This window comes from Hyaloscypha bicolor (genome assembly GCF_002865645.1).
Source record: "Hyaloscypha bicolor E unplaced genomic scaffold K444scaffold_182, whole genome shotgun sequence".
NCBI classification, from domain to species: domain Eukaryota; kingdom Fungi; phylum Ascomycota; class Leotiomycetes; order Helotiales; family Hyaloscyphaceae; genus Hyaloscypha; species Hyaloscypha bicolor.
This window is the reverse complement of record NW_020194684.1, coordinates 4,269,103-4,296,882: the sequence shown is the minus strand read 5'-3', so window position 1 is coordinate 4,296,882 and position 27,780 is coordinate 4,269,103. Positions and strand designations below refer to the sequence as shown.

The following is a 27,780-nucleotide window of genomic DNA, read 5'->3' as shown; positions in this document are numbered from 1 at the left end:
CGCACTCGAAGCCTTTCGCCCATCATGGCTCTTGAGGCGGGCCGCCAGTCGGCCTCACCAACGAGCTCCGGGAGAGCTTCTCCCATTTCAAGGAAGTGGAGGAGCCAAATTGCTGCTGGTAGTGCACTTCTTTACCAACTGAACGCTCTGTAAGCTGACTTCTTGGCCAGATGAACCCCCAAGCAAGGACAAAGCTTTCCGCAGATATGCCTCTGGTGTAGAGAGATCACTGTCGCTCTTCGATACAGCCTTGCAGGAATGGGCGGATTACATTTCCTTCTTGGCTCGTCTATTGAAGGTACCAAACCGGAGTTGGGTCCTTCTGTCTTTCAGAATAGAGAAGCTAATTCAGTTATAGTCCTTGCAAGCACATCCTGCTACAATTATTGCCGTCCCATCAAAAGCTATTGTCACAAAGCGTCTGGCACAATGCTTGAACCCCTCACTCCCCTCTGGTGTGCACCAGAAGGCCCTCGAGGTCTACGCATTCATTTTTTCGATGATAGGCAGAGATGCCCTTTCAAGAGACCTCCCCCTATACCTCCCCGGCTTGTCATCCACTCTCTCGTTTGCCTCACTCTCTGTACGAGGGCCTTTCCTTGACCTACTTGAGAAGCACCTTCTCAAACTCGACCCCCGAGCGCTTCGCCTCGCTTTGAAAGCTATCATACTTGCATTGTTACCAGGCCTTGAAGAGGAAACAAGTGAGGAGTTTGAGAGAACGCTGAAACTGCTTGAGGGATTCAAGGCAGCCATCAGACCACTCGCTGCTGAGGATCTTGGGCAGAATCATAGCAGTGGAGATGAATACTTCTGGCAATGTTTCTTCCTAGCGGCTATAACGAGCAACAGCCGTCGACTTGGTGCTTTGGCGTACATGGTTCGAAACATGCCAAAACTCGGCCAACCTCTTTCAAGCGAATCTAAGACTACGCCTGCAAATGGGTCGCATAAAGGGGCTGAGGGTGAATCTGCTCGCTTAGCCGAAATATTGACCTCCCCTGAACCAGGTCTCCTGCTCAGGTGCTTTGCTGCTGGTCTAGCCGACGAACAACTCTTGATACAGCGTGGCTTCCTGGATATTCTGGTGACTAACCTTCCTCTGCATTCCAACGTTCTGCAGAAGAGGGTCAAGACCGAGGATCTGGAACTCTTAATCTCAGCTGCCGTTGGAGTAGTTTCCCGCCGAGACATGAGTTTGAATAGACGTTTATGGACGTGGCTATTAGGACCTGAACTCGTGCAAAACGACAACGAGGGTGGCCCTGAATCTCCAACATCGGTAATTGGAGATCCCTTGGGATCAGTATCATCCTCGAGGACACGCTACTTCGAAGAATTTGGACTGCAACATTTGACAAATGCTCTATTGAAAATGATTGAAAGGGATTCATCGAATTCTGTGGAACGGGCAAGACCATTCCGAATCTGTCTATCCTTGATGGATAGGTGGGAGATTGGTGGGCTTGTTGTCCCTGATATCTTCCTACCTGTCGTTGATAGTGTTCGTAAGTTCAAAGAGCAGGCCGCGTCAAAGGCGGAATTTTCTGAAGTCCTTCGAAGTGCCAGTGTCTTTTTTGACGGCGTTGAGAGTGGCTTGATCTGGGGCGAGATTATTGGATTGATTGCACAGGCAATTGGACAAGGAAGGCTATCAACAGAGGAAAGGATCGACAGGCTCTCACTGGTGAACTTTATCATTGCTCATTTCAATGTGCGGGAAGAGGAGATGTTGTTGGTACATGCTCCACTGACAACACTGACGATCTTGACTATGCTCGAAGATGCCAAGGAGAAGGCACAACACCAACAAGGAGACGCTGGTACGCCCGAAGATGTGTCGCGATTAGCCCTAAGTATTGCCTTGGACTTGGTTGAACTAATTCCAGACCGAGCTTTTCAAACACGGCCATCAACAAGTCAGTCAACATCTACTACCTATGACGAATCCCACGTTCGGAATCTTGCCAATCTCGAAATCTTGCAAAAAATCAAGGCGTTTTACGTCCAAGACCAAGGGAACCTTGATGCGTTCCCACCTCCATACTCATTTCGCGATGTGAGCGAGCTTCTTCTACGGGAAGCTGGCAGCATCACTTGCCAAAGCTTATCTGAGTCGGTGTCAAGTGCTGATGCTGGTCTTAAGAGTAAGCTTCTGGTAATGATGGTGTCAAAAGTTCCGAGAGTGAGCAGCTTAGATTCAGCGAAACTACTTCTGTCGATGCATGACAGGTTGGCCGCGCCATCTCAAGTGCCATTCCTGTCCTTTACCTCAATCACGTCTCTTGCTACCAGTCTATATTCAGCGTCCTATCTTTCAGCAGTCGAGCTCTCATCTCTAGTGCAGCCTCTGGTGCGGCAGGCGTGGCTATATCTATCAGCATCCCAACCAAAGTATCATGTTGAGACAGTGCGATGCCTCTGGCAGCTACAGACGACCCTCACGATGAACAGCCACGAGATTGAAGCTGCCATCTGTGGCATAATGATTGAGCACGACACAGATGGAACATTTGCCAATCGGGATGCCGATCCTGGAAAGAGCTTCAGCATCTTGTGGACTCATACACTTCAAGATAATGCAGGTCACTTGGATCGCAGGGCCTCGAAGACATCTACCAGTGAGAACAGACTTTCTGGGATTGGAAATTATGAGGTTATGCTTGCTAGGCCCTTGTTCCTCCTGTTGGACGCCCTGCTCGACGAGCGTACTCAGCTTTTTATGACGGTTAGGACGTGGTTGCAAAGCCTTGTAGGACTTGACAAGTACGTGACAGATTCAGCCCGTGTCCTTGCGCTAACAAAACCCAGACTCTTGCATCTCTTCGTTGCAAAATTCTCTGAATTCAGCTTCCTCCAAAAGCTTCCCGAGGATGGGTCTCGTTCCATGGATAAAGATGTGCAGATATACTCAAGCGACGACGATTTAGACCAGTGTTTGTATTATCTGCGAACATTGTCCAACATGCTACGCTGGTCTTCAGATGGCATGTGGGCAGCTCTTGCCCAAAACAGCATTTCCACAGACTCGAGCCACCGGTCGCTACACGCGATAAGTAAGTTTCCATCCACTATCGCACGGGCACCCCTGACAAAACCAGCTGGTCGTGATGGAGAAATTACACTCCTCGAATTTTTTCTCCATGTTTGCTTGCGAGCAATTGCTGGGAGTTATGACCCTGACAATTCCGATTTGGAACCTCGCGTTAGCCAGCTTCATAGAACTGCCTTGACGACACTTCACCAGATTCTGTTGAGCCCGTACTCTCCACCTCTTGCTGAGCTACAGCTGGAACACATTCTGATTGACCGCCTGGTTCAATCACTGAATGGCCCTGATCCATTCATTCAAGTACTGCTCCTGGACGTCGTCTTCGATGCTCTCAAGATACGCAATTCAATTCGGCCAACTGCACCTCCACAATCCCCTACAACAGAAGTGAAGCGACCCATGACTCAAGAGACTCCCCAGAATTCGAGGCTTTCGGTGGTCACAGAGCGCCCGGAAAGTTTCTTGAATTTTCCACCACCTCCGCCATCACTGGTGAAATGCCTCCAGGCTGGTTTCGCGGCTCCGAGCAGTCGCCCTGTTCTGGAAAGTTGGGTTAGTTTTCTGACAGAATGCCTACCCCTTTATTCGGATACGATCTTTCAGATCCTCATACCTTTGGTCGAAACCTTTTGCTCGCAGATCGGGAGCACCTTCAGCGAGTTGCAGATGACCTTCAAGAATTCTGCACTCTTTGGCGAGGGTTCGACAGCACCCGAATCGACACTCATATCTTTGCTGAACGGCCTCGAGCACATTCTAGCAAAGGGTCATGATCGCCTCTTACTAGATGAACTGAAATCGCTAGCCGTCAAAAGTCCAGAATTACCTCAAGGCTTTTTTGGAAACATGGTGTCCGGAGTATTTTCATCAGAGACGCCTCAAGCACGGAGTGTGACTGCCAACCATCGCTTAACAGTGCTTCTCTCTTTTCAAGATGCTGTTCGCATATGCTTTCTGATTTGGTCTTGGGGCGGAAATGATGGGGATTTCCAGGACACAGAGTCCGCGGCCTCATTCAATTACACTTCGTTACGAATGCGGAATCGTGCACGGAGACTCCTCGAACATCTTTTCGTGGCAGAAGCTCTAGAATGTCTCGAAACGGTCGTCGAAGTCTGGCAGAAATCCGCTAGGACTCCAAATGATATGAGATCCCCGATAGTCTTCAATCTTCTCCATGTTCTTGACGGTTCCAGGCCCAAACACACTATTCCTGCTATTTTCAATGCCATTTATAGCCGTACGAATCCCAGTGCCCTGGAACCGTCCCGAAAGTCTACCTTAACGTCGTCACTTAATGATACAGACCTAGTTATATTTTTGGTTGAGTACGCCCGTTCTTTGGAAGATGATGCAATGGACGAGATTTGGGCAGACTGTATGACATTCCTGAAGGACCTGCTCGCAAATCCGTTCCCGCACAGGCAGACACTCCCAAGCCTGCTAGAGTTTGCCGCGATATTGGGTGAAAAGGTAGACAACACCAATTTTGGCGAGCAGCGGCGAATGAGAAGAGAACTGGGAGTAAGTAAGCAACTAATCTGAAAGGCACAAAAAGCTGATTGTGCCCACACAGGACCTCTTCCTTCGCTTACTCACTGCTATCTTTACGACGAGACCAATGGGCTTCACTGATATCTCATCTGACAATGACGAGAAATCGAATTCATTGGCACAACGCCAGGTTGCTAGAGCCGATGACGTAGTCGGGATTCTGGCTTCTATTGCACCAAACCTCCCAAAGATTCTTGTTGAACCCGACCGCATAGTGGCAGCTGCGAATACAATCTCCGCAAGTGTCATCGGCCCAACATTTAAATCGAAGTCATTCCCTGAGAATGTCTCCAAGAGTACTTTGGTACTTCTGTACCAATTAGCAAGGCTTCCAAACACCCAGAAATCATGGCGAAAAGACTTGGGAGATGCTTTTAACGACGCCAAATTCTTCGGAAACACAGTTTCTCTTGTTGAGAGTGACTGGCTTCCCCTTCTCAAGCAGTGGACACTAAGTGACAAGGAGCGAATGCCTGAAATTCTATCCCGGCTATTACCTCCCACTACGGCCGGCATAGTCTTTGGTGTAGGGGCGACCTCAGCGAGATTGGAAGCTGATCGGAAGACACAGCTTAACCTTCGCCGTGCAGCGACATTGGTCTTAGCTACCATGAACGACAATTTCGTTTCAGATCTACCTGTTATGCAAGAGAAGATTGTTGAACTTCTCTCTGCGACCACGACTTCGTCGCCATCATCTACAACTCGGGCAGATATCTACCTCCTTCTCCGAGCAGTAGCCCTCAAAACATCTGCAGTTCATCTTGCAATGCTATGGCCAATTGTTAATGCAGAGCTTCAAGCCGTCATTTCCTCAGTTGTTGCAGCTGACCACAGCGCTGCAGCAGAAACCTACAATAATTACTCCATTCTTCAGGCTTGCAAGCTTCTCGATACCTTACTCTGCATCGCACCCGATGATTTCCAACTCCATGAATGGCTTTTCATCACAGACACCATTGATGCCGTCTACAGACCTCCACAGTTCCAACCTATTGCCCTAGTAGACGAGCTCTCTGAAGAGCTGGGTTCAACGGCTCTTGCCTCTACGACACAAATGGAATCAGCAGCCATGCAAGCAACAAATAGCAGTAGCCGTAGACCCCTGATAGGACCCGGCGGTATCAGTGACGAGGGTACGTGGGAACGAAAGGATGAGTTGGTGGGGAAGGTGTTAAGACCGTTCTTCAGCCAGCTGAGTATTTTCGCTTTCGAGAGTACGTACTCGATGAGTGTGCCCGACTGGGAGGCATGCAGGATGAGTATTTTGAGAGATCTATTCGACGAGAAAAGTATAGTCAGGGCGCTATAGACGAGTTTAACGAGTCATTCGAACACTGCTGCCTTGAGCTTGCCTGTGAGTGCGCGCCTATCGCTTGTTGTCCACGGATAAACAACTAAAGTTCATGTCTCACTTCGTACAATGAAGTAAATATTGACTTTGGACTCTTACACTGTTTTGCAATGACTGCGATTCAGTCCACATCTCCACAATTGATGTGTCGGGTCCTGGTTCATGCCAGCCTGCCTGAGGAAGACAAAAGCGATTTGCAACAAAAGTCTGCCCGTTCCCAAGAGCCTTCTCTCTCAGGCGTCAAGGCACAACATTTCCCACCAAGCCATTCCCTTGTCCAAGTTTCTTTTCATCCTCTCCCGTTGCTGTTTCATGAAGTTGCCGCTACAACGGCTGGAATATAAGCAACAAGGGCTTTGCTTGCGCCTTCCATACAGTACTGTACCACCTCAATCTTCTCTTCTCCTGGTGCTAATTTGGCGATCTGTCGAAGGTCGCTGGTTCTTGGGAGATAGAGCGCTGAGTCCATTCCTTTACAGGCATTCTGGATCTGCTTGATGGAATATGGTGACATGGTGTTCAGATTGAAGATTTTGTCTGTTGTGTAGCCTGGTCCGCCCCAAGGAGGAGAAGCGAAGATCACGGTCTTGGAAGGATCAATTGTGGACGAGTTGGACTCGAGGTAAGAGAAAGAATCATCCTTGATCCAGGTAATTTGTTCGTAGACTCCGTAGATATTGGCGTTGTGCTGTGCGCATGCGATGACTGAGGGATCTTTCTCAATGGCAATAATCGTTGACCAACGCTTAGATAGGGCAAAGGCTATGACATTGCCGCCAGCACCAGCAAACATGTCGATAAGAACTGTTTTCGATTTAGATGTCAAAGCAGCAAGATCCTCAGCTACTTTACTATTCGTTGTCAGAAACAAGCTTGTTTTAGGGCAACGTGGTTCATACTTCGCAACTGGCTCGGGAGTTACACCAAACCACGCATCATCAGTCATGTGTATGCCCTCATCGTAGAGCGAAAATATGCTGTACCGCTGAGCCCAGTACCTAGATAGAAATTAGAAATCGGGATTATTGTATAACCGGGCTACTTACTTCTGGATATCCCAATCAACGTCACTTCGACGAGTGTAGTGATGGCATTCTTCCGTCAAAGGGAAGTAGTCAACCACAGCATTTTCTGCATGGGTCATATTGTGATCAACCGAAGCTGGTTCTCGTTCTTTGTGGTTCTTCTCTCCATTTATAAGGGAGCTTTCTGCCATAATGGTCTCGTTCTCTGAGGTCGAAACCTTAAAGTTTGTCGGCTGGGACCCTGGAACAGATTGTTGTGATGCTGGCGCTAACAGCGTTGGAAGTCGCTCTTCAACCGTTGGAGTGTTTGAGTAAAGTTGGCCTCCTTTAATTCTCGCAGGTGATTGCTGCGTTTCTGGTGGAGTAGCTGTCTGAATTGGTTCTTGACAAAGCTGTTCCTCGACGAAGGCTTGCTTTTTTGGAGAGCTGCTTTGCTTCCAGCCTCTTCGTGATTGAGACAGGGGCGACTGATCTCGAAGAGTCCGGGTAGCAGTTAACTTGGCCAATGCTTTTTCCAACCCTTTTAATATCCCGGTCTTCGCCTTGCCCGGGCGGCTATTCTCTTCCTTGATTGCTTTCTCGATGTTCCGGATCTGCTTCCTGATCTTCTTATCTGAATCAACGTGATGAGACACCAACTTTAGACTAGCTCGACCGTGATGCGATTGCGTTGGGGTGGTGTTAGAATGGTCTATACTAGCTGTCTCTTGAGGCATCTGAAGTTCTTGAGGCTGCCTTCTGAAGGTAGTTTTTCAGGGGCCGCCAACTTTTTTTTTGGAACAAACCTAGAGCCCGTTTTCATGGACCGCAGGGGTTGAATATCCTCGGGAATGTTCAGAAATCAACTCGGGGACGAGTCCGAATCGAACGTGTTCCAAGAAGCTGAAGGCTGGTGCTTCTGGTCTCCGACATGAGCGAGCTCGAGATGGGCCCTTGAAATCAGACTGGGGAAGCCTGTGAAATAGTTAGAACTCCAAGTGACGCAGCAGATGATTTATAGAGATGAAACCTACTGCTCTCAGACATATCATGTTAGGACGAACATTGCCTCGTCAATGAAATTAGGTATTTGGGAGACATCGCGGGTTCACGTGATGATGATGATCCAGGGTGCCGAGACGAGGCTGGCACTAGCGGTCGAGAGCTTCCAGGGACCACATGGCTTGAGCTTGTGAACAACACCACCCCATAATTCAACTTCCACCAATTTACTTCAAAAGTGAACAGTGCTTTTGAACTTGCCAAAACTCTAACGACATGTTCAACGCTCTAAATCGTTTTATTTCGCGTCTGGACTCCGATGCTCCAACGCATCACTCAAATCAAGGTGGATGGGGTTTCCAAGTCCTTCGAAACAAGTCCCAAGAGCTAGCCATTGAACCTTGGTTTGATTTCATAGTTGGGATCAATGGACGTATGATCGTATGTTGGTGGATACTCATGTTTGAAGGTTTGCTAATTGGTTAGGACGATTCTGATCCCAGTCTGTTTGGTCAAGAAGTTCGCAACTGTGCTGGCAGCACCGTAACTCTTGGGCTATGGAGCGCGAAAGCAAGGCAAGCCTATACGAAGTTGTATACAGTTACTAATTATGCACCCAGGGTCAAAGGACGAGAATGATACATATTCCAGTCCCACCAAACAATCCCTCCCTAGGCCTCACTCTGCAATGGACCTCTATCTCCACCGTGTCCAATATATGGCACATTCTTGACGTCCCAGCAAACTCACCAGCAGACTTAGCAGGACTTCTTCCGTACAGCGATTATATCCTTGGCACTCCGGAGGGCGTATTGCATGGAGAGAGTGGTCTAGGAGAGCTGGTCGAGGATCACATTGGGCGGCCTTTGCGATTGTACGTCTATAACAACGAATACGATGTCACGAGGGAAATCACCATCCATCCAAGTAGAGACTGGGGCGGAGAGGGTGCATTAGGTTGTGTCTTGGGATACGGAGCATTACACAGATTACCTGCACCTCTCTCTGAGCCAGTGGCAGCGCCTGGAGAGACCTTGTTCGAGACGGAGAACGCTCGATTTTCGAACGAAGAGGCGAGACCTCTATCTGGCGATGCCTCCCAATTCTTCGTTCCCGCGACTGCTGCAGAGCCTGGCGATTTCTTAGTACCTGCACAACTGGCCGCTGGCCCTCCAAAGTCAACGCACATCAAGAAGAAAGACAAAAAGCATGGCCATAGTCCGAACAAGGCATTCATGGATGATTACTTCACGGAAGGGGAAAAGAAGAGTAGGGAGTTAGATCACGCTCCAAGTGCGAGGAACACACCACCCCCTCCACCCCCAAAGCAAGGAGGTCCACCAAAAGCCGGAGGGCCACCCAAGGCCACTGAAGGAGAAAAGAGAGATGCAGACGATAGTGGGGTAGACTAGTTTGCAAAAAGCTCATAAACTCCTATGCAATGTATTACCATTTTATGCACCTCAAACTCCTCGTATTGTACCATGACTTCTGGGAAGATTTGGTCTAGCTTTTTCTATTCCTACATCCTCGACCTTGTATGACGCCCGACATATTTCACAACTCAGTTGATGAAGTTAACACAAAAGAAGTGTAGAATCAAGCTTCCGAATACGTAATCCGCAAATGCCCTAGATAGTTGTTAGAACAAATTGATCTGCTTGATGGTACATCTCCTTACCTCTCTGGTGACACCTCGCCAAAATCAGCCTTGTTCTCCGCATTTGTCTGTATCCGTAAAGAAGCTACAGCATGTTAGCAGGCGTTATTTCCCTAGTAGAGCTCCACGTACCTGTCAAAACAAACTGTCCCACCGTCGCCGAAAACCCAGACAAGAAAGCATTGAAGGGCTGACAATTCCACATTAGCATCCGTTCCTCCTCCCAATTAATCAAGAAGTACGTACGTAATTCCCAGCAATAACGCAATACACGAATTGCAGCCCTCCAACTACAACCAAAAACGCCATGAACACATCAATCAGCTTCGTCCTCTGTGGCGTCATATCCAAATAATTCTGCCATATTCCTAATGCAATTTGCTGCGGGCTCTGATTGCTGCTTGACTTGTGGGAAGCTTTTGATGAGACTGAAGGAACGGAAGCTGGTGAGGAGGATTGGGCCGTAGCTGTCGAGGAGGGTGTGGGTTCGCGGGCATTGCGTTTGGGTGCCATTGCCTATTCTGATGGAGCTCGAAGAGTTGTGAGGTACTTTTGTGTTGCGTTGTGAAATCGTTGTGAAGTTGTGAACCTCTTTGACTTGGTACCTTTTTGGAGCTGAGGAGGACACGAAGCCTTGATGCTGCACGGACCAAGCGAATTGGATTTGAGCGGCCAGGGAAAGCGCGGACCGAGGGGTACCGATCTTTGAGTAGGCTCGAGCTTGAGACGAGACGATCACGTCTTCGGATGTAAACACTTCACTTCACGACTTCATCTCAATATTCGAAAGGACGAGCTTTCGAGATACGCTATTTGAGTTCTGCAAGTATCCAGAATACAGAAGAAACCAATTGCAAATATGGTGAGCATTCTTTCTGTCAGCGCATTCAGCCGGTCAAAGAGTCAGCTAACAGATCAGGGAATTGAAACTCCGGCATTCATCCTCGGTGCTCTCACTGCTGGTGGGGGAACTTTTGGATACATCAAGACGGGCTCAGTTCCATCAATTGCAGCAGGGGTTACGGTTGGTGTGTTGGTGAGTAGATTTACATATATAACATCTAGATGCCGGGGCACACGACTAATAGCCTACAAGTATCTCATCGGTGGTTACCGCATCCAAACCAAGCAGCCATATGGAGTCGAGCTCGCACTCCTTGCCTCAATCGTCCTTGCTGGTTCCTCTATCCCAAGAGCTTTGAAGAGCCAAAAGCCTCTGCCTACGGGATTGAGCTTCCTAGCGCTTTATGGCCTCTATACATTTGGCAATGCATTCAGACAGAAGTTGTGAATGGCGACAAGTGGTTGGCCAGGCTTTCGTGGAGTTGGTGGACGAAAAGAGCTTGGCTTTCGAAATGAGAACTGTTGATGGCAATATTTTGCTCCATGAATTGTCCTTCCACTTGGTGACCACAAGAGCTGCTTTTATAAGCCGGACCTTCCCAATTCTGCCACGTTATGCCAATACCCCATATATATATTATTTTGATCGAATGGTCGCCGGATTGAAGTGAAGCCGTCGCCTCTGATATTGTACAGGCCCAAGCCCATCCGACGCCGTGGCGTGATGCCCTTCAAACGCCCGCAAGTGCCCCCAAATTTCAAGTACTCCTCCCAAACACCCCTTCTGTCCATGAGTTCCCAAAGCCCATTTGTCCATGATGAGGCCTGCCCTTTCGGTTTTCCTTGGCCTTATGAATTTGCATCAATCTCAGCCCACTTCGCCCTGACCTCCTGGTTCTTTGCCTTCGCTGCCTCTCGATTGGCCTTGGTTCGTTCGAGTCTTTGGGCTCGCAGGCACTTGTTGACCGCAGTCTTTGCTCCATTGCACATGCCCATTGACTTCCACAAGAAACCTCTCGCATGGCATTCATCCAGCGCATTCATGACTTCCTCACACGCTATGGTGAGTTAGTCATGCTCAATGGCGCATCATCGTGCTTGCGCGGAACAGCGTACCTCGATTATCTTTTGTATGCAAATGAGGGTGCATTTTGGGCTCTTGAATTTGTAGTTCCCTGTGACTAGATTTTGTGAGTGCTGTTGAAGAGTCATTCCTGCTGAAAATCGCAAGGTTGTGGCTCGGCCGCCGGAAGTTGCCATCTTGGGGAGGCCCCAAAGGAAGCTCTCTGGAAACTTTTTGGACAGCCACTACTCTCTTCACAACACAACCATGGCTCAACAACTAACTCAGAGAAAGCAACAAGGCAAGTCACATTTGGTAATTTGGGCCCTAGCATGATGGCCCAACGTGTTAACAAGAACCGCGATCCAGAGCTGCAACTTCAATACACCAACTACAAGAACGGCCTCCAACAGATCGCCCAAAAGATTGGTGACGTTGAGCAGGAAGCAGAAGAGCACAGTTCGTAATCAAGTCCTTTCTCCTGCAAACCTTGGTCTATTCAACGGCACAGTTCCAAGGTTTTTGTTTAGCCAGCATTGATCCTCTACCACACCGCTAGGAACCCCCGCTCACCGCCATTGTGTACACACAGAGCTCGTCCTTGAAACCCTCGAACCGCTTCCGGCCGACAGGAAATGCTTCCGGATGATAAATGGCGTTCTAGTAGAGAGAACGGTGAAGGATGTTGTGCCGGCGCTGAAGACGAATTCGGAGGGCCTCCGGAAGGTGCTGGAGGATCTCGTTAAGCAGTACAATAGCAAGCAGGTTGAGATGGAGAAGTGGAAGGTATGGGCCCAGCGTGAGAAAAGAACGTAGATCTCATCAGCTGACTTTGATGCAGAAAAAGAATAATATACAAGTTGTCCAGCAGTGAGGCATTTAGCACGGGACGGGAGGCTTGGACTGCGGCATCGGCAGGCGTTACGAGGATTTTCTTGCTGTGCAGGAGTTACGTCAATTCTGAGGCGCATGGAACGTAGGGCTTAGAAAGGTTTGGAGATTGGAGTTGGCGGTCAACCCGGCCGGGTCTCACTTTGTTCATGCCCAAAAGCTCTCAGATAAATGGCAAGGCGACACACGAATTTCAGACATTCCGATCCTTCTCCGCATCACGAAGTTCTGTGCAAAAAAAAAACGGCATGTAACATCGTCCAGGACCCAGGTTTGATGTGCTGTACAATCGGAAAGTGAGGCTTAGAGGCGCTTGATCAGCCAACCTTTGCCTTGTTCTTTTGGCGACACTTTGAGATTGGGCAGCAACCGCTCTAGTCTGCCACTCTAGTTTGCCAGCGCATCCCAAGGGCAGGGCTGACACTCTGTCCCCTGCTGCTCCTGCATTAGTTGGAAGTGCAGGGAAAATGTGGGAGTGTGGGAGATGCTCGACAGGGCATGCCTCGAAGTGCTGTGGGAAAATTATTCTCCTTGGAAGTATGCATCTGATCGGATGTTACGGTTGCTCGGTCCCGGTCCCACATATAGGCAAATCGGGAGGAGATTTGGTACTAGACGCTGACAAGAGTTTGTATCTATAGACGTACTCAGTAGCAAGTCCAGTGGACGAGATGTTAGCTAGATGAGAAGAGAAAAAGAGAAGGTTTGGGGAAGGCTTGGGGGAGGCTTGGGACAGCCTGCTGTTGTAAGAAGGACGGGCCTTGCCTTTGGTCTTGAGGCTGGGAGCCGGGCGGCAGCTTGGGCCAATCAAATATCGCGAAAATCCAGCTGAACCGCTTCCGCGGCTGCCTGACCTGCCTTTCCAATCTTACGAAGACCTCCACCGACCTGTAACAATCCGCTCCTGCGCTCGATTTTTCTCATTGGACAAGAAAAGGTCGTGCAACCACTGTTGGGGCTGTTCCTGAGAGAGAGGCGACCGCGTCGTGCTAGCATCCAGCAACCAGCTACCCCCCCATCAACACCGCGCGCATTGCGTAGCGGCGTCAGAGCCATCAAGCACTTTGTGCTGCTCCTCCTGCATACAACGCACCACCACGCATTGCTGTCCGCCCTGAGCATCTCTCCCACTCTGTCCATCTTGTACCCATTAATTGGGTCATTGGCATCCGCGGCCGCTGCTCTCCAGTAGCCCAATCACAGCGACTCGGCCCTCGACCCAACGGCTACGGACAGACAGACCGCATATTCGACCAAACGCAGGGCGACCTCTCTGACGCGCTTGCTTGCAGCAATCCACGCATTTCGACGCCGGAGTCTTGCTGTACGGCTGCATATCGGCCTTCCAATCCCAAATTGGGAAGACTGGGGCTTCAGAGATCTTCGCCTTGACTTTTTTTGCCACGTTGGCATAGCCCTCCAACAGAATTCGAAGCCACGGACAGTGTCCTGCAGCTATCCGAGTAAATAAAGTCATCATGTCTTCTCCTGCGAAGTCCCCTCCCGACGTTGAACAAGGTGGTGTGCAATCCGGCGAGGACCCAGATGCGCAAATGAATCAAGACCCACATGCTTCTGGTCTGGGTTACGAGTTCGAGGTCAAGGAACAAGATCGATGGCTTCCAATAGCAAATGGTTAGTCTTTGATACCTCTTTTCTGATTTGCGCACAAAGAATTCTCCGCATGTTGAGCCTCCTTCTTACTGGCATCGCTTCCACCATTACACGCGCATGTCCTACGAATTGGCCAGTCATTGAGCTCGTTGTGCAAACGCTTTACCTTTAGTGGTGTCACGGCGGTCACAAGTTCTATCATGTCCCACGATTCTTCGTCTCATTCCCCAGAGACGCCTCGCGTTTCCAAATCGGGGAAACAAGATACCTCTGATGCTAACATAAGAAACTTTGCTCCAGTGGCTCGTATCATGAAGACAGCACTCCCAGAGAATGCCAAAATTGCGAAGGAGGCAAAGGAGTGCATGCAAGAATGCGTGAGCGAGTTCATCTCCTTCATCACAAGCGAAGGTACGACCCCTCACCAGTTCCAAGACAACCTGTTTGCAGAGGCTAACTATCCTATCACAGCTTCGGAGAAATGCCATCAGGAGAAGAGAAAGACAGTCAATGGCGAGGACATTCTGTTTGCAATGACCTCATTGGGCTTTGAGAACTACGCCGAGGCACTGAAGATCTACCTGTCCAAATACCGAGAGGTGAGCTTCAAGTTCCCAGAAAATTTTACTTCAATATTCCAGCGAATCAAACTGACTCTCTCAAATAGACTCAATCGACCAGAGGCGAGAACCGACCAGGAAGCCAAGGTTTCGGATCAGCAGCAGCAGGTGCCTCGGGGGCAGCAATCCAAGGCGGAGCTGAAGGAGCCAACAGTATTCTCGGGCAACCGGGAGAGGGTGCTGAACACGATGCAGGCTCTTACGGAAACCTATATGGACAAGCAGGCCACAACGGCGCAACTGGTGGAGAGGGTTACTAAGCGTCCGAGGGATTTCTTCGAGTACATAGGCGTACAGGTTTCGGTTTGGCGATGAGAAGAGCAGTGCGCTACGTTCTATTGAGTGTATTGACTAAGGGGTATGGTGTTGGGACGGATCGCGAATTTCGGATGGGATGATGGCTGGTTCTGAGATACCTCTCAGTTGTAAATGAGGACAGGGCCAAAAGTATGGTGGAATCTGGATTTGTTTTTAGATTTCTTGGCTCTTATGAGCAATAGTCGCCGCCGAGGGTAGCTCAAGGTCTAGAAGATCATATGAGCACAAGAAACAGATGTAGGATACAGCCCCATACCAGTGCAAATATAATTTCAGGCATCCCTTAAGGATCTTGCACTCAAATAATGCTCCTGAATCATCGGGAGATCATGTTCTGATGTCCATGTATTCAACCTGAAGAGTGGCCCCTGAACGTTGTAGGTTTCGAGGGCGCTCGGTGTATGGCTTCACGCCTTTGCAGAGAGAGATAACTCAGACTTTCCCGATCGGCGGAGCCATGACAAAGTATAAAAGTTCGTCAATAAATTCCAGTAGCAGGCGCGACTACCAAAGGCAATTTCGAGTTCGGTTAAGGTTCACCTGAAGGAAGACCCACTCAATCTTAAGACTCACTGTCGCAGCCTGATGAAATGGTGGGGTCGACGGATGCTGCAGATCTTGGTGAGGTAGCACGTGCCCCAAGGGCTCAAATCTTAAAAATATTTCAGAGGGGTGGCTCGGAATCTGGTCCTCCACAGCAACTCCTCCTACAGTCCACAACTTGCCATTTAGTCCTCGAATTCGCCCCAGCACCATCCATGATAACAACAAGTGTCCTTTAAGTCACTCAGGAATTGTGGCCACATCCATGGTGTCCCTGGTCCCGATCGCTCGGCCTCCAGTGCCTGCAGCAGCACCGAAACCAAGCAAACCGCTTCTGCGTCGAGCAACATTATCTGGCACGATCCGTAAAGCTGAAGATGCAGAGTTAGACTCGGACTTCTTGTCTGCGCCGCCGAGTCCAAGCAAGAGAGCCCGAGTTTCCTTCAACCCCAATGTCGAGGAGAAAGTCGTGGAGCCATACCAAGTCAAGGGCAGGAGTCTAGAGTCGGTGAGACTAGAAGTCAGGAGCTCGATCGAGGCACATCTGAAGGGGGACAGCGAAGGGTATGATGTTATCAAGGAGGTGTTCTCGCCCCACAGAGAAGACGATGAGGATGAGGATAGCGAAGGAGATAAGAGGGTAGATATGAAGACGTATTTGCTTGCGCTTACAAGCTATGCGTCTTTATTGAATAAAGGTTGCTCGGGACTGGTTAAGGCAATTCTAGCTTGCGAGTGGATGGGCAGAGACGAAAGCTTTGTCAAAGCCTATGTGCATTTTCTTGGGAGTTTGACAAGTGCGCATGGCGCGTATGTGGGGATGGTGCTTGGAATGTTGGTGGGTCAATTTTACGGGGGTGAGGCATACTGCGTCAAATCTTTACGGAACTTGTCTGATCTTCCAATAGTCCGATTATCCAGTGGCCGTCTAGCAGGTTGTCCTGATCTCAACCGGGACCAGCTTTCCTCCAGGGTCCATGTGGCACTTAAATACTTGCTCCGACTCATCCCATCTGCCAGCAGCACACTTTCGCCAATCCTTGCTGCTAAGTTCCCATATGCCGAGGAATCCAAGAAACTCCAAATCACATATATTCAAAATCTTCTCCGCCTCAGCGAATACGCTCCAGAGCTGAAATCTGATATCCTGGCCCTCATCACTGACCGACTTGTCAAGATCGATGTACAAATGCAAGTTGATCTCGACGATCTCGACGATGATGTGGCTGCTGCAATCGTTCAGGCTATTTCATTAAACCCGTCTCGGCAACAAGAAGATAATGGTGGCGACTCTGATAGCGATGCAGATTCCGTCACCAGCGACGAAGGTGTGAACAGTGATACGAAACGAGTAAAGGAGCTTCAAGGCAATGTGGAGAAGATGGATGCCATACTTGACCTTCTCTTCACCATTTACAGTCCCCATTTTGAAGATCCAAATAGCGCGGAAGCCGCTTCAACGTTCGAGACTTTACTGGGCCATTTCACGAACATCATACTTCCAACATATCGCTCTCGGCATACGCAATTTCTTCTCTTTCATTTCGCACAAACGGCTGAACATCTTGTGGACCAATTTGCCGGGACTTGTGTTCAATTGGCTTTCCAATCTGGTCGGCCAGCAGTTCTGAAGCAATCCTCTGCAGCATATCTAGCCAGTTTTGTCGCACGAGGAGCACACGTACAACCACATGTTGTACGCACCGTTTTCGAGCTCATTGGAAGTAATCTTGATCATATCCGCGCAGAGAACGAGGTTACCTGCCGTGGGCCGGACCTTAAGCGGTACAGCACATTTTACGCTATGACACAGGCATTACTCTATATATTCTGCTTCCGTTGGCGAGATCTCATCACCTCCTCAGATATCTCAGAAGAAGACGACCCTGCAGCGTTCGTTACTCAAGACTTGAACTGGACACCAGGAATCAAGGAAACACTCTCCCGGACTATATACTCGAAACTCAACCCCCTCAAGATCTGTTCTCCCCCCATTGTTGCCGAATTCGCCAAGATCGCCCGTCACTTACGATTCATATACGTGTACCCGCTTCTTGAGAGTAATAAACGAGTACGCCTCAGTCAATTCTCATCAGGTCACGGAAATGGTGCGCTGCGGGATACTGGCAACGAAGGGAATAGTGAGAGTTGGCATCAACTGGACGCATATTTCCCTTTTGATCCTTATCAGCTCCCGGTCAGCAGGCGATGGGTCGAGAATGACTATGTCCAATGGAAGGGAGTACCCGGACTCCACGAAGAAGAAGGGGACGAAGATGAGAGTGGTGAGGAGGAAGACGAAGAAGAGGTTGATCTTGACGACGACACTGCAACTGATGCAGACGACGATGAATAATTTCTCAGCATCCTGCGATTAGCGATTTGCTTGGTTCGGAGTTAGTGGTATTGATTTCTATTATTGTCTTCCTGGCTTAGCGGGTGGGAAAAAGGATCACATGGAAAATTCTAGCGCTGAGGATCAATGCTCTGGATAGACGCATTGGAGGCGTTTTGATATCGGTACATTCTGGTACTCGATTTGTTAGAATTGTTCAGTGCATTTACTGCTGGTGGCGGCGCAGATGGACCTTGATATACCATAGAATCAGTAGATCTTGAGAGGACTGGAGTCCTAAGGAATAATGGTCGATACATGGGAGTGGAAGGCAGCAATGTAAATGACTTTCTCACCTGGCATCGTTCTTTCCTATCAGGGGCGTCTGCAAGTTGTTCAACTAGCCAACCAGAGCTTTCAGAACTACACCACCACAGCTGGGCACAATCCAGCTGCAACAGCCTCGAAGCCTGCCTCCATCATTGTTGATCATTTCTCCCCCGTAGATTTGCACTATCTCTATGCTACCCAACTTTGGGGTTCAATTTTGAGCCCATTTCAAAGAGGCTCCAGTCTCCAGTGCTTTTCCTGGTACCTTGACTCGATCAAGTGGGCACAGTATGACAGTCATGTTCGGCCAACGCATCAACACGGCCTCATTGGTAGGCACATGGCTTTGATCTCTGATCACTTTGCTTGGCCTACTGGCTGTCTTTACTCAACTGCGTACTCTGTTGAAGACCTTTCAATTATCGAGATGAACGAGTACGAGTCCGGTTCCGGAGCCTGAGTCTTGTGTCTGCAGAGCCTTCGGGCCTCAGATAGTGGGGTCTTAGAGGGGATCGCACCGTCAGTGGCCCCGTGGATTAGGCATTATTACAGCCACGGAAGAGATATTGATATGACACCCCTCGAAAGACAGTTAGCGGGAGGACAATCATCTTGGAGCAGATTATTTGCTCGACTACAGATTCGACCTCAGGAGCTGAATAGGATGGGAGAATTGAACTCGAGGCGCAGCTCAGTAGACTCCATGTCGTTTTGGAGTAGACCGGGTTATATCGATCTCTTGGTTGAGGGAGAAAATATCTCCTATGGCTTATACAGGGAAACTTTAGGACGTTGATTCCATTAAGTTAGTGTTTGAAGGTGCATCGACCTCGCATTGCGAATTTTTCGATTTGACTGTCTTGGTCGTCCTCGAGCTGCTTGTCTTGCCCTCGGATGAAATAGGTCTTGACAGTTCTAAAACCCCGGTCTATACAACGGAGAAATGTTTCGCAAATGGCCGTTGAAGAGACATCTTGCTGTCCGAAAAAATCTCACGCACCTCACCGGAGGAGAATTCTCCCAGAATCTCGTTTACGACTTGACCAGAGATCGCATCTCGAATTCCAAGACATCTTTTTCAAGGAAGAAGGAAGAATCGTGGAAAATACCTTCTGCTTGGTTACACTGCAATTCGACATATTTGCACATGAAAGATCTGCTTCTACCCTCCATACGGCGATGACCATTGCAGTTGTTTTGGTCGGGTTACAGCCATGGGGATTACGGTCGTGGTTCCTCGAAGCTTAACCGGTGCCCTTTGTCCTTGGCTCTGGGAGTCGTTCCCCAGTCTCGCAACAGATCCACCGATGTTGAGTCGTAAAGTCTCTGAGCTGCCCCGCCGTACAATAAGGCTTAGGGTCTCTAGTTGGACCTGGGTGTCACTTGGCGGAGCTCTCGAAGGGCTTCGCGCCGTCAGCTCACAGCACTTCTCCGGCCTCAATTCTAGGTGACGTTATATTACTATATGATGGTCTTCCAACTCATCCTCAATAGCATACACATACTAACAGTAAATTGTGGGCTAGCCGCACGGTGCTTGGTGCTCGGTGCAATATCTAGCATCAAGGTGCAGCGCCCCACCTGGGAACGTCGATGTAGATGCTTGGGGAAGCTAGTGCAGAGCTGCGATTAGAGAACGATTAAGTGGTGAACTAATGAATGAGGTTCCGCAGTGGGCTTTGGAAATTTGACTGCATTTCTTCATGGTTAATAAACTCTCATCCGATCAAGGAGGACTTCAGGACTATATTTCGGAGACCGGTATTTCTGGGATGATATTTGGAAGTGAGGACTTGATCAATATCTCTCAATAGGAATCTTCGGTGGATAAGACTATTCAGTGTGACTGCCAGTTGATTCTCTGTGATATCTTCCCACCCACCCAAGCATGTACTCTGCTGTCCCCCAAGCGCTTCTTCAGCAAACATTTTATCCTTCGAAGTTTTGGAAGTCTCTCAAGTCCCAAGCTCTTTCTTAGTTCCATAAGCATATCCCTTTCCTCCCGTCACTCTCCCCCGTCTAAAATTATGCGTGATGTGTCTCCCCCCACTTGCCTCCAAAAATCCAAGGAAATACTTCTGCAATGCGACCCCAACTTCCTCCTTCCGTGATGTAATCATCGCTGTCTAGCCCTCTTTCTCAGAAAACAGGTCCACCGTCTCCGGGCTTCTCGTTAGGTGAAAGTCTGACTGTATATCTGGCGCCACTGCGTCTCCCTAGTTGGAAGTCGACCGTGGGACACCTTCCCTCAGAACGAAAAAGGGATATTGCATGTCGCTGCTAATTGAAAAGAAACCTCTCAAAGGCCGTTGATCTGATCTGCCCTTGCCAGGTACCTCGCGTTTTTGTGTGACAGATATGCGAGCAAAGTTTGGCCCTCATTCATTAGCTCGAAGCTCGTTGCCTCTCTGGTATGTCCTCGTTCAAGGCGAACTTATCTATGTCCCCCTCCTTCTATTTCCTCATCTCCTATTGCGGATCCAGGCGGAGGGCAAATTGGTCTCGCTAGCAATTATCCATTTCAAAGGACAACGGTCATCCCGAACTAGAAACGATGAGAAAAGGTTGGTAACTCCGGAGCTGCTCGTCTTTGCAACAGGCTACAAGCAGGAATATCCCTCCCCAGACTCAAGTTACCTCACTGGCGAAGGATAACAAGGAACACCTGGGAACCTGGAAACGAAACCGTCAGATTCATTGGTTTCGTGCCACCCAACTTCGGCTCGTCTCTCCCCTACGTTCGAACTCCTGCTGATCATATGAACGTGCCATCCAACCACTATCAGAACCTACAATTGCCGAGATCATTCCTCTCGACCACGATGTGGATCCGATTTGAGATGAACATGTCCCTTGAATCAACGTGGGAAAAGTTCTATCAGATGTTCTTGAATCAGCCTCTTCTCATCCATCAATGTGGATGAATGCTTTCGTTACGAGACCGGAAGCCTCATAGGCATGGGTTCATCTGCTTCCGGGCTCCACCTCTATTTTGGATTCTTTCTCCATTTCTTCCTCCTTCTCTGGACATAGAGGGAGTCAAAGAGCTACTTCTTTGATGTGCTTCGTTGCCCGGCCAACCACGGCCGGCCCCCCTATTCAAGAGTAGGGGTGAGCGATGAGCCCGTGACTATCACATTAGGGTCGATTGCCTCCCTTTCAATGGTCTTGATTTGTCAGTCTCATAACACACTTGGTTATGCTTTTCTCAGATTCAATTTCTTTCGTCTCCTTAGATCCGGATTATCATAGCTCCGACAAGCTCTGAAAGGGGAGCTTGGGCTTGACGCTAGTAGTAAACGAAGACGAACCCGACATCGCTCACCTCTTCACATCCAGCGCGTCTCGATCTCAACACCAAACACCCCATTCATAAGATTATGCGGTGCTCTCTCCTTTGCTGTTGCCTTTGCACTCACAGTTGATCTACATTGTCCAACTTACTCCCTGAACATTGCAACTCATTGTGGTAACTACTAAGTAGAACAATGAAGCGGAACGGCGAAGCGGCACCGACCCACACAAGGTTCAAATTCCTCCATGAACGTTGTAGTTCATTATGCTAACTGCTGAGTAGAACAATGGAAGAGGGCCACACTGAGCCAGCACCGATGCGGAGGCCTTTTCTTTGGGAAAGCGACGAAGATGTTGTAGAGACACGGAGGAGATCGAGAGACTCATCACCCGTGAGCCAAGGATCTACCGCTTATTATGCCGAACTCTTTCAGGGGAAAGGGAATCCATTTGAGAACGTACACCCCTTGAGGGGTCAGAGGTGGAATGAGGCTGAGGAAACTCTCAATCGAAGAGGCCCACCAGAGAAGAGGATTTCGGACGTACCGACGGAGGAAATCCGTCGAGTTATTGCCGGGTACTGCAAGAACAAACAAACAAGCCTCAGCGACAAAGATCTATCCGGCCGAATGGAACGTTATTCGGATGGTATCCAAGATGCTTCGCTGGATGCAGTAGGATACCCCCTAAATCGAAGTATTACGCCCACCTCAGAGGTGGAGGACTCTGATGCAAGAACTCTTAGATTTTGGTCGGCCGATGGAAAGAAAGTCCTGAGAGAAATACCTCTCAACCAAGCACCGCTTGGGCTAGAGGCCAACTTATCGCCCAAATCTTTTTCTAGAGAACTTGAAAAAATGGATTACACAGGTCAGCTGGGACGTCTCCGGCATGAAATCCGCCGAATCGGTAAATCCCCCAGGTTAGCAGAACCAATGGTCTCCAGCGACAAAATGGCTTCACTTGCGCTTCGCAACACCACATTCGACGAGGCAACTCATCCGGAGAGGATGAGCCCGGACGACGGTTCGATGACTGCACCAAAATCACCGAAGGAAGCCTCCATGGCAACGTATCCAGACACATGTCGTCCTGCTCTTGCTCAGGCTGCATCGCCATTGCAATTGCCAGAGAGAATCAAATCTCTTGAGGCGCAGGCCAAGTCCGTAGGAGACTGGGACAAAATCTTCGAAGAGACTGGAGACCCCAAGCTGAGTGAACCAGAGTACTGTGCTGCTCTTGTCAGACCCGAGAGAGTAGAGCAGACACAGGTAGCATTCAATGCGAGATATGATGCGTTGATGAGGGGTGACTTTACGAAGACAGGAGCCAACGGCAAGCTAGTGAGGATTCCCAGGCCGGAACTACCATCCAGATATCACTTCAGACCAAAGAAGCCGATCTCGCCATCAACACCCGCACCCGCCTCGGCTGAGCACAACTCCATTCCTGCAAGCTCTACTCACAACACCGAAGGCGTAGACGACGAGAGTACGGAAGTCGACGATCTGCCAGAGTCCTCAGCTTTCATCGGCTGGAAGCACCTCGGCTTGGCCATGGATGATTACCCCGGTCCAGAGAGACCTTCAGGTCAGAGCGCGTCCATTGGAAGGGAGAAGCAGGTGAGTACAGAACATGGAATCAGCAAATCAAATAGGGAGACAGGCAGCTGATCTGTTCCTTCAGAGTATGGAAACAGATGTAAGACGCCAACCAGATGTCGATACATCCCAGGTGGGTGGCTTCCTTGTGCGAGAGGCAGCGCAAAGCAAAAAAGGCTAACAGACTCTCAAGCACGAGGCCAACCTGAATTCGGACGAACTGTCGCCAGATTCTCCTCTGGAAACCATGGTAAGCAAGCGCCTTTCCTATGCAAAGTCGTCGAGATCATGAATTGCTAAAGGGGGTTCAGATGGAACGTTCTATGCGACTCTCACAGCGGCTGGATTCAAGAGCTTCACTCGAAAAGGATTATGCATTAACAGAGGTAAATTACGACCAAAGCGTGATTCCTAGCTAGCTGTTAAGTGATGAGAGGAGTGCGGTACTGACAACTTGCAGATTCGTCCGGATGCAAAGTGCCCAGCAGAGCCGAAAGTAGAGAGCTATACCGCGCTCCTTGCCGAGCAGAGCAGAGCAGAGCAAGAAGCTGGTTCAATTGCGGTGGAACAAAGCAAAGCACAGGCAGAACCAGTTAGTGAGGCCGCGGTTGACCACCATGGCTTGCCGTCAGGACCTATTGGCGATGCTGTGCGTGAATACAGTAGGCGTAGATTGATTCACCGAGTGCAGACAACAACTGCAGACCAAACATACAATCGTGGACCGCTGTTCAATCCCCACCGGGCCCCAACGGAGGAGCAACCCGCGCGTCCAGACTCCAGAGGGTCCAGTGGAGCATTCTCGGGAAGACAAGACGTTCAGTCTCTGTCACACGCAGAGAGAGTACAGATTAGCATTGGTTGGGGCATTCCGCTCACTGAGGAGCGTGCCGTTTACGAGAGTGAGAAGTCGGAGCGATTGCAAAGGGAGATGCGGGAGCAACAAGAGAAGAAGAGATTGGAAGACCGCCGGAGAGCCAACGAAATCTATCCAGGCCACAAGGGGTTTCGCGGGGAGGACTACAAAACCATGATGAAGGAGCGCAGCAAGCGGAAGGCCGAGATGGAGATGGCGAGACATGCGGTTGAGGAGAGTGAGAGTGAAGAGGCAGGAGAGAAGAAGGTCATGGGCCGTCTGACGGCAGAGGCTCTGCACGAGCTGGAGATGCAGTACCGGATGCACGGACCACCACGCGGCCGCCCCACCGACGCCGACCTCGAACTCTCCCAAAACTTACGTGCATTGGCGAGATCGGGGGCAGCCCCTTTGCATCCGCAACCTCAGCCTCCTTCCATCAATGTCACTGCGCCAACTCCTCGTCCTGATAGCATCGCCGACTTCGACCATACGCTGGTCCCCGGCCCCCTTCGCCCTTACCCTCGCCCTCGCCCTCGCCCTCGCCCCCGCCAAGGTCAAATCCAAGACTCGAAGTCTTTTTTAGGGGCGCGCCTCGCATCGAATAGAGACAGCGACATGGACAGACTCCAGGTTCGATCGACGGAGTTCTCCAGTGTCAAGGCCAAGGCCGTCGAAGATGCGAGGCAAATGCAAGCACATGTGATCGAGGAGTGCACCAAGGCTGGCAAGGACCCGCCCCCCTACGGTCTGGTCGAGCTGATTGGAAAGGGCAGCTTTGGACGTGTGTACATGGGGTAAGTCGCCGCCACCGCACGACAAGTCACGTGGGAGAGCATAGGTACTGACGACGGTGCAGCAAGGACATGAAATCCGCAGCCATCGTCGCCGTCAAGATCATCGATATTGATGAGAGCGATACCCTCAACCCACGCACCGCCGATTCGTACAGCGAGTTCCTCAAGGAGGTCAACGCTCTGAAGATCCTCAGCGAGAACAAGGCCAAGAACATCAACCATGTGATCGAGGCTTTGCCTGTTAACCAAGCTATGTGGATGATTACGGAACACTGCGGCGGTGGAAGTGTTGCAACTCTAGTAAGCGAATTTCGGCAGCAAATATTGTAACCCAGCTAAATTGCCCGAAGATGAAACCTTCTGCTCCTGCGGGACTGATGGAGAAGTGGATCATTCCAATTTTACGAGAGGTAGCTGAGGCCCTCAAGTGGGTTCATCAGGCTGGTATTATCCATCGAGATATCAAGTGTAGGTCTTCCGTAATTGCCATGCCGAGCCCCTTCTGATGCTGCCCAGGTGCCAATGTTCTGATTACGGAACAAGGTGGTGTACAACTTTGTGACTTTGGCGTTGCTGGTATCATTGAAAATAAGTTGGACAAGAGATCGACTATCATTGGAACACCCCATTGGATGGCTCCTGAACTTTTCAACGACACACCCAGTTACGGCAAGGAGGTCGATATCTGGGCTTTTGGTGCTATGACATTTGAGATTGCCACGGGGCTCCCACCTAACGTCGCAAATGGCATTCCTTACGAGCGCCTGGGCAGTCATCTGAAGAAGAATGTCCCTAGACTGGAGGGCGGTGATTACTCAAACGAACTTCGCAATATGGTAGCTTACCTACTCGAGGAGGATCCCAGCGCAAGACCAACTATCGAGCAAGTACAGAAGCACAGGTATATCGCCAATACTAGCTCAACCTATCCTACAACCAATCTGCGGTCTCTTGTCGGCTCGTTCAGGGTGTGGGAGTCACGAGGTGGTGACAGGAAGTCTTTGTTCATGCAGCACGGCGCTCAAGGGCCATCTTACGCTTCGTCTGGCCAGGATGAGTGGAACTTCAGCACCACAGAGGTCTTCGATCAGAAGGTCATGGAAGAGTTCAGCGCCCAGGATGTCTTCGATGCCTACGGTCCATCCATCAGTTTTGATGAGGCTACTGCTCGTCCTAACCAACGTCAACCCACCAAAGCCTCAAGACGACGCCCTCCGCCCGAAGCCCTTGCCCGCATGCCTGCTCCTTTAGAGAAAATCTTCGACCCCAATACCATGACAAATTACGAAGACAACAGCAGGGTCCACTACGGAAAGGTCATGACCTCAGCACCTTCTACATCTGACTTACCATTGAGAGACGATTCGGCTCAGACGTCTATCAAGGATACCATGATTGATCTCGGTGGTCACGATAGTGAGACTGGTATATCCAGCTTTTCTGATATGGACACCATCAAGGCTGGACGCCGTCAAGATGAGAACGAAGATCAATACAATTCCACCTTGCACGATTTCAGCCGACCTGCTCTGAGCGATCCCGCCGATATTAACACCAACAGGAGAACTCAAGACTGGAAGTTCCCATCTATGGCGCCGCCCGCTTCCGCTGATCCCGAGCTGTCACGATTCCCACCTGCTAGCTACGAATTGCCACGCCCTGCTGTTACTCCTGGCTCCGGTAGCCGTCCCACCCTCGTTCACCATCCCACAGAGCCGGTCGGTGCCTTCGGCGGTGGCCTTCTCGGCACGACTACATCTACAATGGGACGAATGTCGATGCGTGAATCGTTGATTGACCTCGACATGAGCCTTCCAGACTCCATTCCCGAAATTCGTCGCCCTTCGACTGCAAATTCCGATGTCTCTGCCTCAAGTGAGCAAATGACCTCTGCAAACCCTTTCGAACTCGAGCGTCATGCCTCGCAACTGTATCAACCCGTCGCCGAACGAGGCTCGGATCATGCCATTTATATCAGCGAGGAGTCTGCTGTTCCAACCCGACTCCGAAATGGCAATCTTCATCAAGACATCGCCGACGTGTCCGATTTCTCGGCTTCTGATGTTGAAGGCCCGCAAGCCAATGGTCGCGCTAGACGTCTTCCGCAGTACGACGGCGCCGATGATTCTGATTACCAGGCTATGCCACCGCCTCCTCTCCCCAACCAAGCAGAATCTCAGACTTCTGGTCAACCTTATACCATGGCCCACTTCCCGCCTCTACCCCCTCATCCATCGGTTGCAGCTCTTACAGGCACTGCCTCCAATACAGAAATGCAGGACGAACTTAGACAAGCTCTTGCAGGTCTGAACGCACAGCTCTCCGCCTTCAAGGATGTTTACAGCAGCGCCGAGGGCCCTCCTCGCCGCGGTTCTGCCCCTGCACGCCAAGAGAATGCCCAGGATTGAGGAAATTCATATCTTGTTAGTTCTTGTACGGATCCCATTAAAATGTTCTCTTTTCATTCAAAAGTCATCAAAAGTCATCATAGCGACGGCGTTAAGAGGTGTAACAAGATGATGACACTGGATGATACCATAACGAAAATAAAACGAGTAAATCAATATGATTCCATTTGAAATGTGGCACTTTCATGCAATCAATCATAAAGATTTTCTTCGATGTCCACTTGGAGGCTTTTATCGAGATTTGACGTATTTTTGACATATTAGTGTTGATTTCCATACCACTCTCATTTCCAACTAACGGAGCGACGTACTAGCATCAAAGCATAAGGCCATTGAGACCCTTTCCTTCTGTCCAAAAGGTCATCAAGAGGTCACCATCGTAGCGAAGGCGTTTACGGGATGTAACTAGATGGTGACCATAATGACACTACAATGAAATATAATGGGTAAAATGAATCCTAGTTCCATTTGAAAATGAGACTCTCGTGCGATTTAGGTTGGAAATCGTCTTGGATATCAACCTGAAGCTTTTGAGACGAGAAGTCTTCCCAGTGTACTTTCGGTGTCCTTGATCGAGTTGGGGCAATCAACTAGGTTCTAAGGGAGAGTGATTCAATGTTCTGGGATTTCTGGGAATCAAG

The 27,780-nt window shown here is 49.8% G+C and overlaps 12 protein-coding genes across 12 annotated transcripts; 9 read left to right on the top strand and 3 right to left on the bottom strand.

Annotated features, from left to right (window-relative positions):
• Window positions 1-24: 24 nt before the first annotated feature.
• Window positions 25-5,918, top strand: K444DRAFT_545603 (uncharacterized protein; the record flags this gene model as incomplete). Its single annotated transcript, XM_024876145.1, has 6 exons — window positions 25-118; window positions 171-298; window positions 359-2,766; window positions 2,812-3,056; window positions 3,102-4,576; window positions 4,629-5,918. The coding sequence occupies 6 exons, from the start codon at window positions 25-27 to the stop codon at window positions 5,916-5,918; spliced, it is 5,640 nt and encodes a 1,879-aa protein (XP_024728615.1).
• Window positions 5,919-6,270: 352 nt separating this feature from the next.
• K444DRAFT_602170 (uncharacterized protein) lies at window positions 6,271-7,104 on the bottom strand (the record flags this gene model as incomplete). The annotated part of the gene is made up of 3 exons (XM_024878718.1): window positions 6,271-6,811; window positions 6,860-6,958; window positions 7,007-7,104. 3 exons carry the CDS (start codon window positions 7,102-7,104, stop codon window positions 6,271-6,273), a joined length of 738 nt encoding a protein of 245 aa, XP_024728614.1.
• A 1,138-nt stretch (window positions 7,105-8,242) lies between these two features.
• K444DRAFT_647721 (uncharacterized protein) lies at window positions 8,243-9,378 on the top strand (the record flags this gene model as incomplete). Its single annotated transcript, XM_024885372.1, has 3 exons — window positions 8,243-8,407; window positions 8,453-8,536; window positions 8,587-9,378. The coding sequence occupies 3 exons, from the start codon at window positions 8,243-8,245 to the stop codon at window positions 9,376-9,378; spliced, it is 1,041 nt and encodes a 346-aa protein (XP_024728613.1).
• Window positions 9,379-9,530: 152 nt separating this feature from the next.
• On the bottom strand, window positions 9,531-10,139 carry K444DRAFT_545499 (defender against death DAD protein; the record flags this gene model as incomplete). Its single annotated transcript, XM_024876139.1, has 4 exons — window positions 9,531-9,597; window positions 9,648-9,711; window positions 9,759-9,816; window positions 9,873-10,139. 4 exons carry the CDS (start codon window positions 10,137-10,139, stop codon window positions 9,531-9,533), a joined length of 456 nt encoding a protein of 151 aa, XP_024728612.1.
• A 346-nt stretch (window positions 10,140-10,485) lies between these two features.
• K444DRAFT_545899 (putative UPF0136 membrane protein) lies at window positions 10,486-10,917 on the top strand (the record flags this gene model as incomplete). Its single annotated transcript, XM_024876180.1, has 2 exons — window positions 10,486-10,662; window positions 10,723-10,917. 2 exons carry the CDS (start codon window positions 10,486-10,488, stop codon window positions 10,915-10,917), a joined length of 372 nt encoding a protein of 123 aa, XP_024728611.1.
• Window positions 10,918-11,318: 401 nt separating this feature from the next.
• Window positions 11,319-11,619, bottom strand: K444DRAFT_647719 (cmc1-like protein; the record flags this gene model as incomplete). Its single annotated transcript, XM_024885371.1, has 2 exons — window positions 11,319-11,527; window positions 11,586-11,619. The coding sequence occupies 2 exons, from the start codon at window positions 11,617-11,619 to the stop codon at window positions 11,319-11,321; spliced, it is 243 nt and encodes an 80-aa protein (XP_024728610.1).
• A 248-nt stretch (window positions 11,620-11,867) lies between these two features.
• K444DRAFT_546297 (Prefoldin beta-like protein) lies at window positions 11,868-12,406 on the top strand (the record flags this gene model as incomplete). The annotated part of the gene is made up of 3 exons (XM_024876210.1): window positions 11,868-11,991; window positions 12,125-12,318; window positions 12,374-12,406. 3 exons carry the CDS (start codon window positions 11,868-11,870, stop codon window positions 12,404-12,406), a joined length of 351 nt encoding a protein of 116 aa, XP_024728609.1.
• A 1,612-nt stretch (window positions 12,407-14,018) lies between these two features.
• On the top strand, window positions 14,019-14,642 carry K444DRAFT_514549 (uncharacterized protein; the record flags this gene model as incomplete). The annotated part of the gene is made up of 3 exons (XM_024873544.1): window positions 14,019-14,058; window positions 14,338-14,448; window positions 14,509-14,642. Coding segments are annotated over 3 exons (285 nt in total), but the record flags the coding sequence as incomplete, so codon positions are not given.
• Window positions 14,643-15,651: 1,009 nt separating this feature from the next.
• On the top strand, window positions 15,652-18,357 carry K444DRAFT_574394 (RNA polymerase I-specific transcription initiation factor-like protein rrn3). The gene is made up of 2 exons (XM_024877435.1): window positions 15,652-16,375; window positions 16,427-18,357. Exons 1-2 carry the CDS (start codon window positions 15,784-15,786, stop codon window positions 17,872-17,874), a joined length of 2,040 nt encoding a protein of 679 aa, XP_024728607.1. The 5' UTR covers window positions 15,652-15,783; the 3' UTR covers window positions 17,875-18,357.
• Window positions 18,358-19,042: 685 nt separating this feature from the next.
• Window positions 19,043-19,540, top strand: K444DRAFT_237622 (uncharacterized protein). The gene has a single exon (XM_024871282.1). The coding sequence runs from the start codon at window positions 19,138-19,140 to the stop codon at window positions 19,429-19,431; it is 294 nt and encodes a 97-aa protein (XP_024728606.1). The 5' UTR covers window positions 19,043-19,137; the 3' UTR covers window positions 19,432-19,540.
• Window positions 19,541-20,418: 878 nt separating this feature from the next.
• Window positions 20,419-20,973, top strand: K444DRAFT_237617 (uncharacterized protein). Its single transcript, XM_024871281.1, has one exon. It carries the CDS (start codon window positions 20,542-20,544, stop codon window positions 20,836-20,838), a length of 297 nt encoding a protein of 98 aa, XP_024728605.1. The 5' UTR covers window positions 20,419-20,541; the 3' UTR covers window positions 20,839-20,973.
• A 3,378-nt stretch (window positions 20,974-24,351) lies between these two features.
• On the top strand, window positions 24,352-27,578 carry K444DRAFT_602154 (kinase-like protein). Its single transcript, XM_024878717.1, has 4 exons — window positions 24,352-24,731; window positions 24,794-25,031; window positions 25,082-25,199; window positions 25,248-27,578. The coding sequence occupies exons 1-4, from the start codon at window positions 24,553-24,555 to the stop codon at window positions 27,137-27,139; spliced, it is 2,427 nt and encodes an 808-aa protein (XP_024728604.1). The 5' UTR covers window positions 24,352-24,552; the 3' UTR covers window positions 27,140-27,578.
• The last annotated feature ends 202 nt before the right edge of the window (window positions 27,579-27,780 follow it).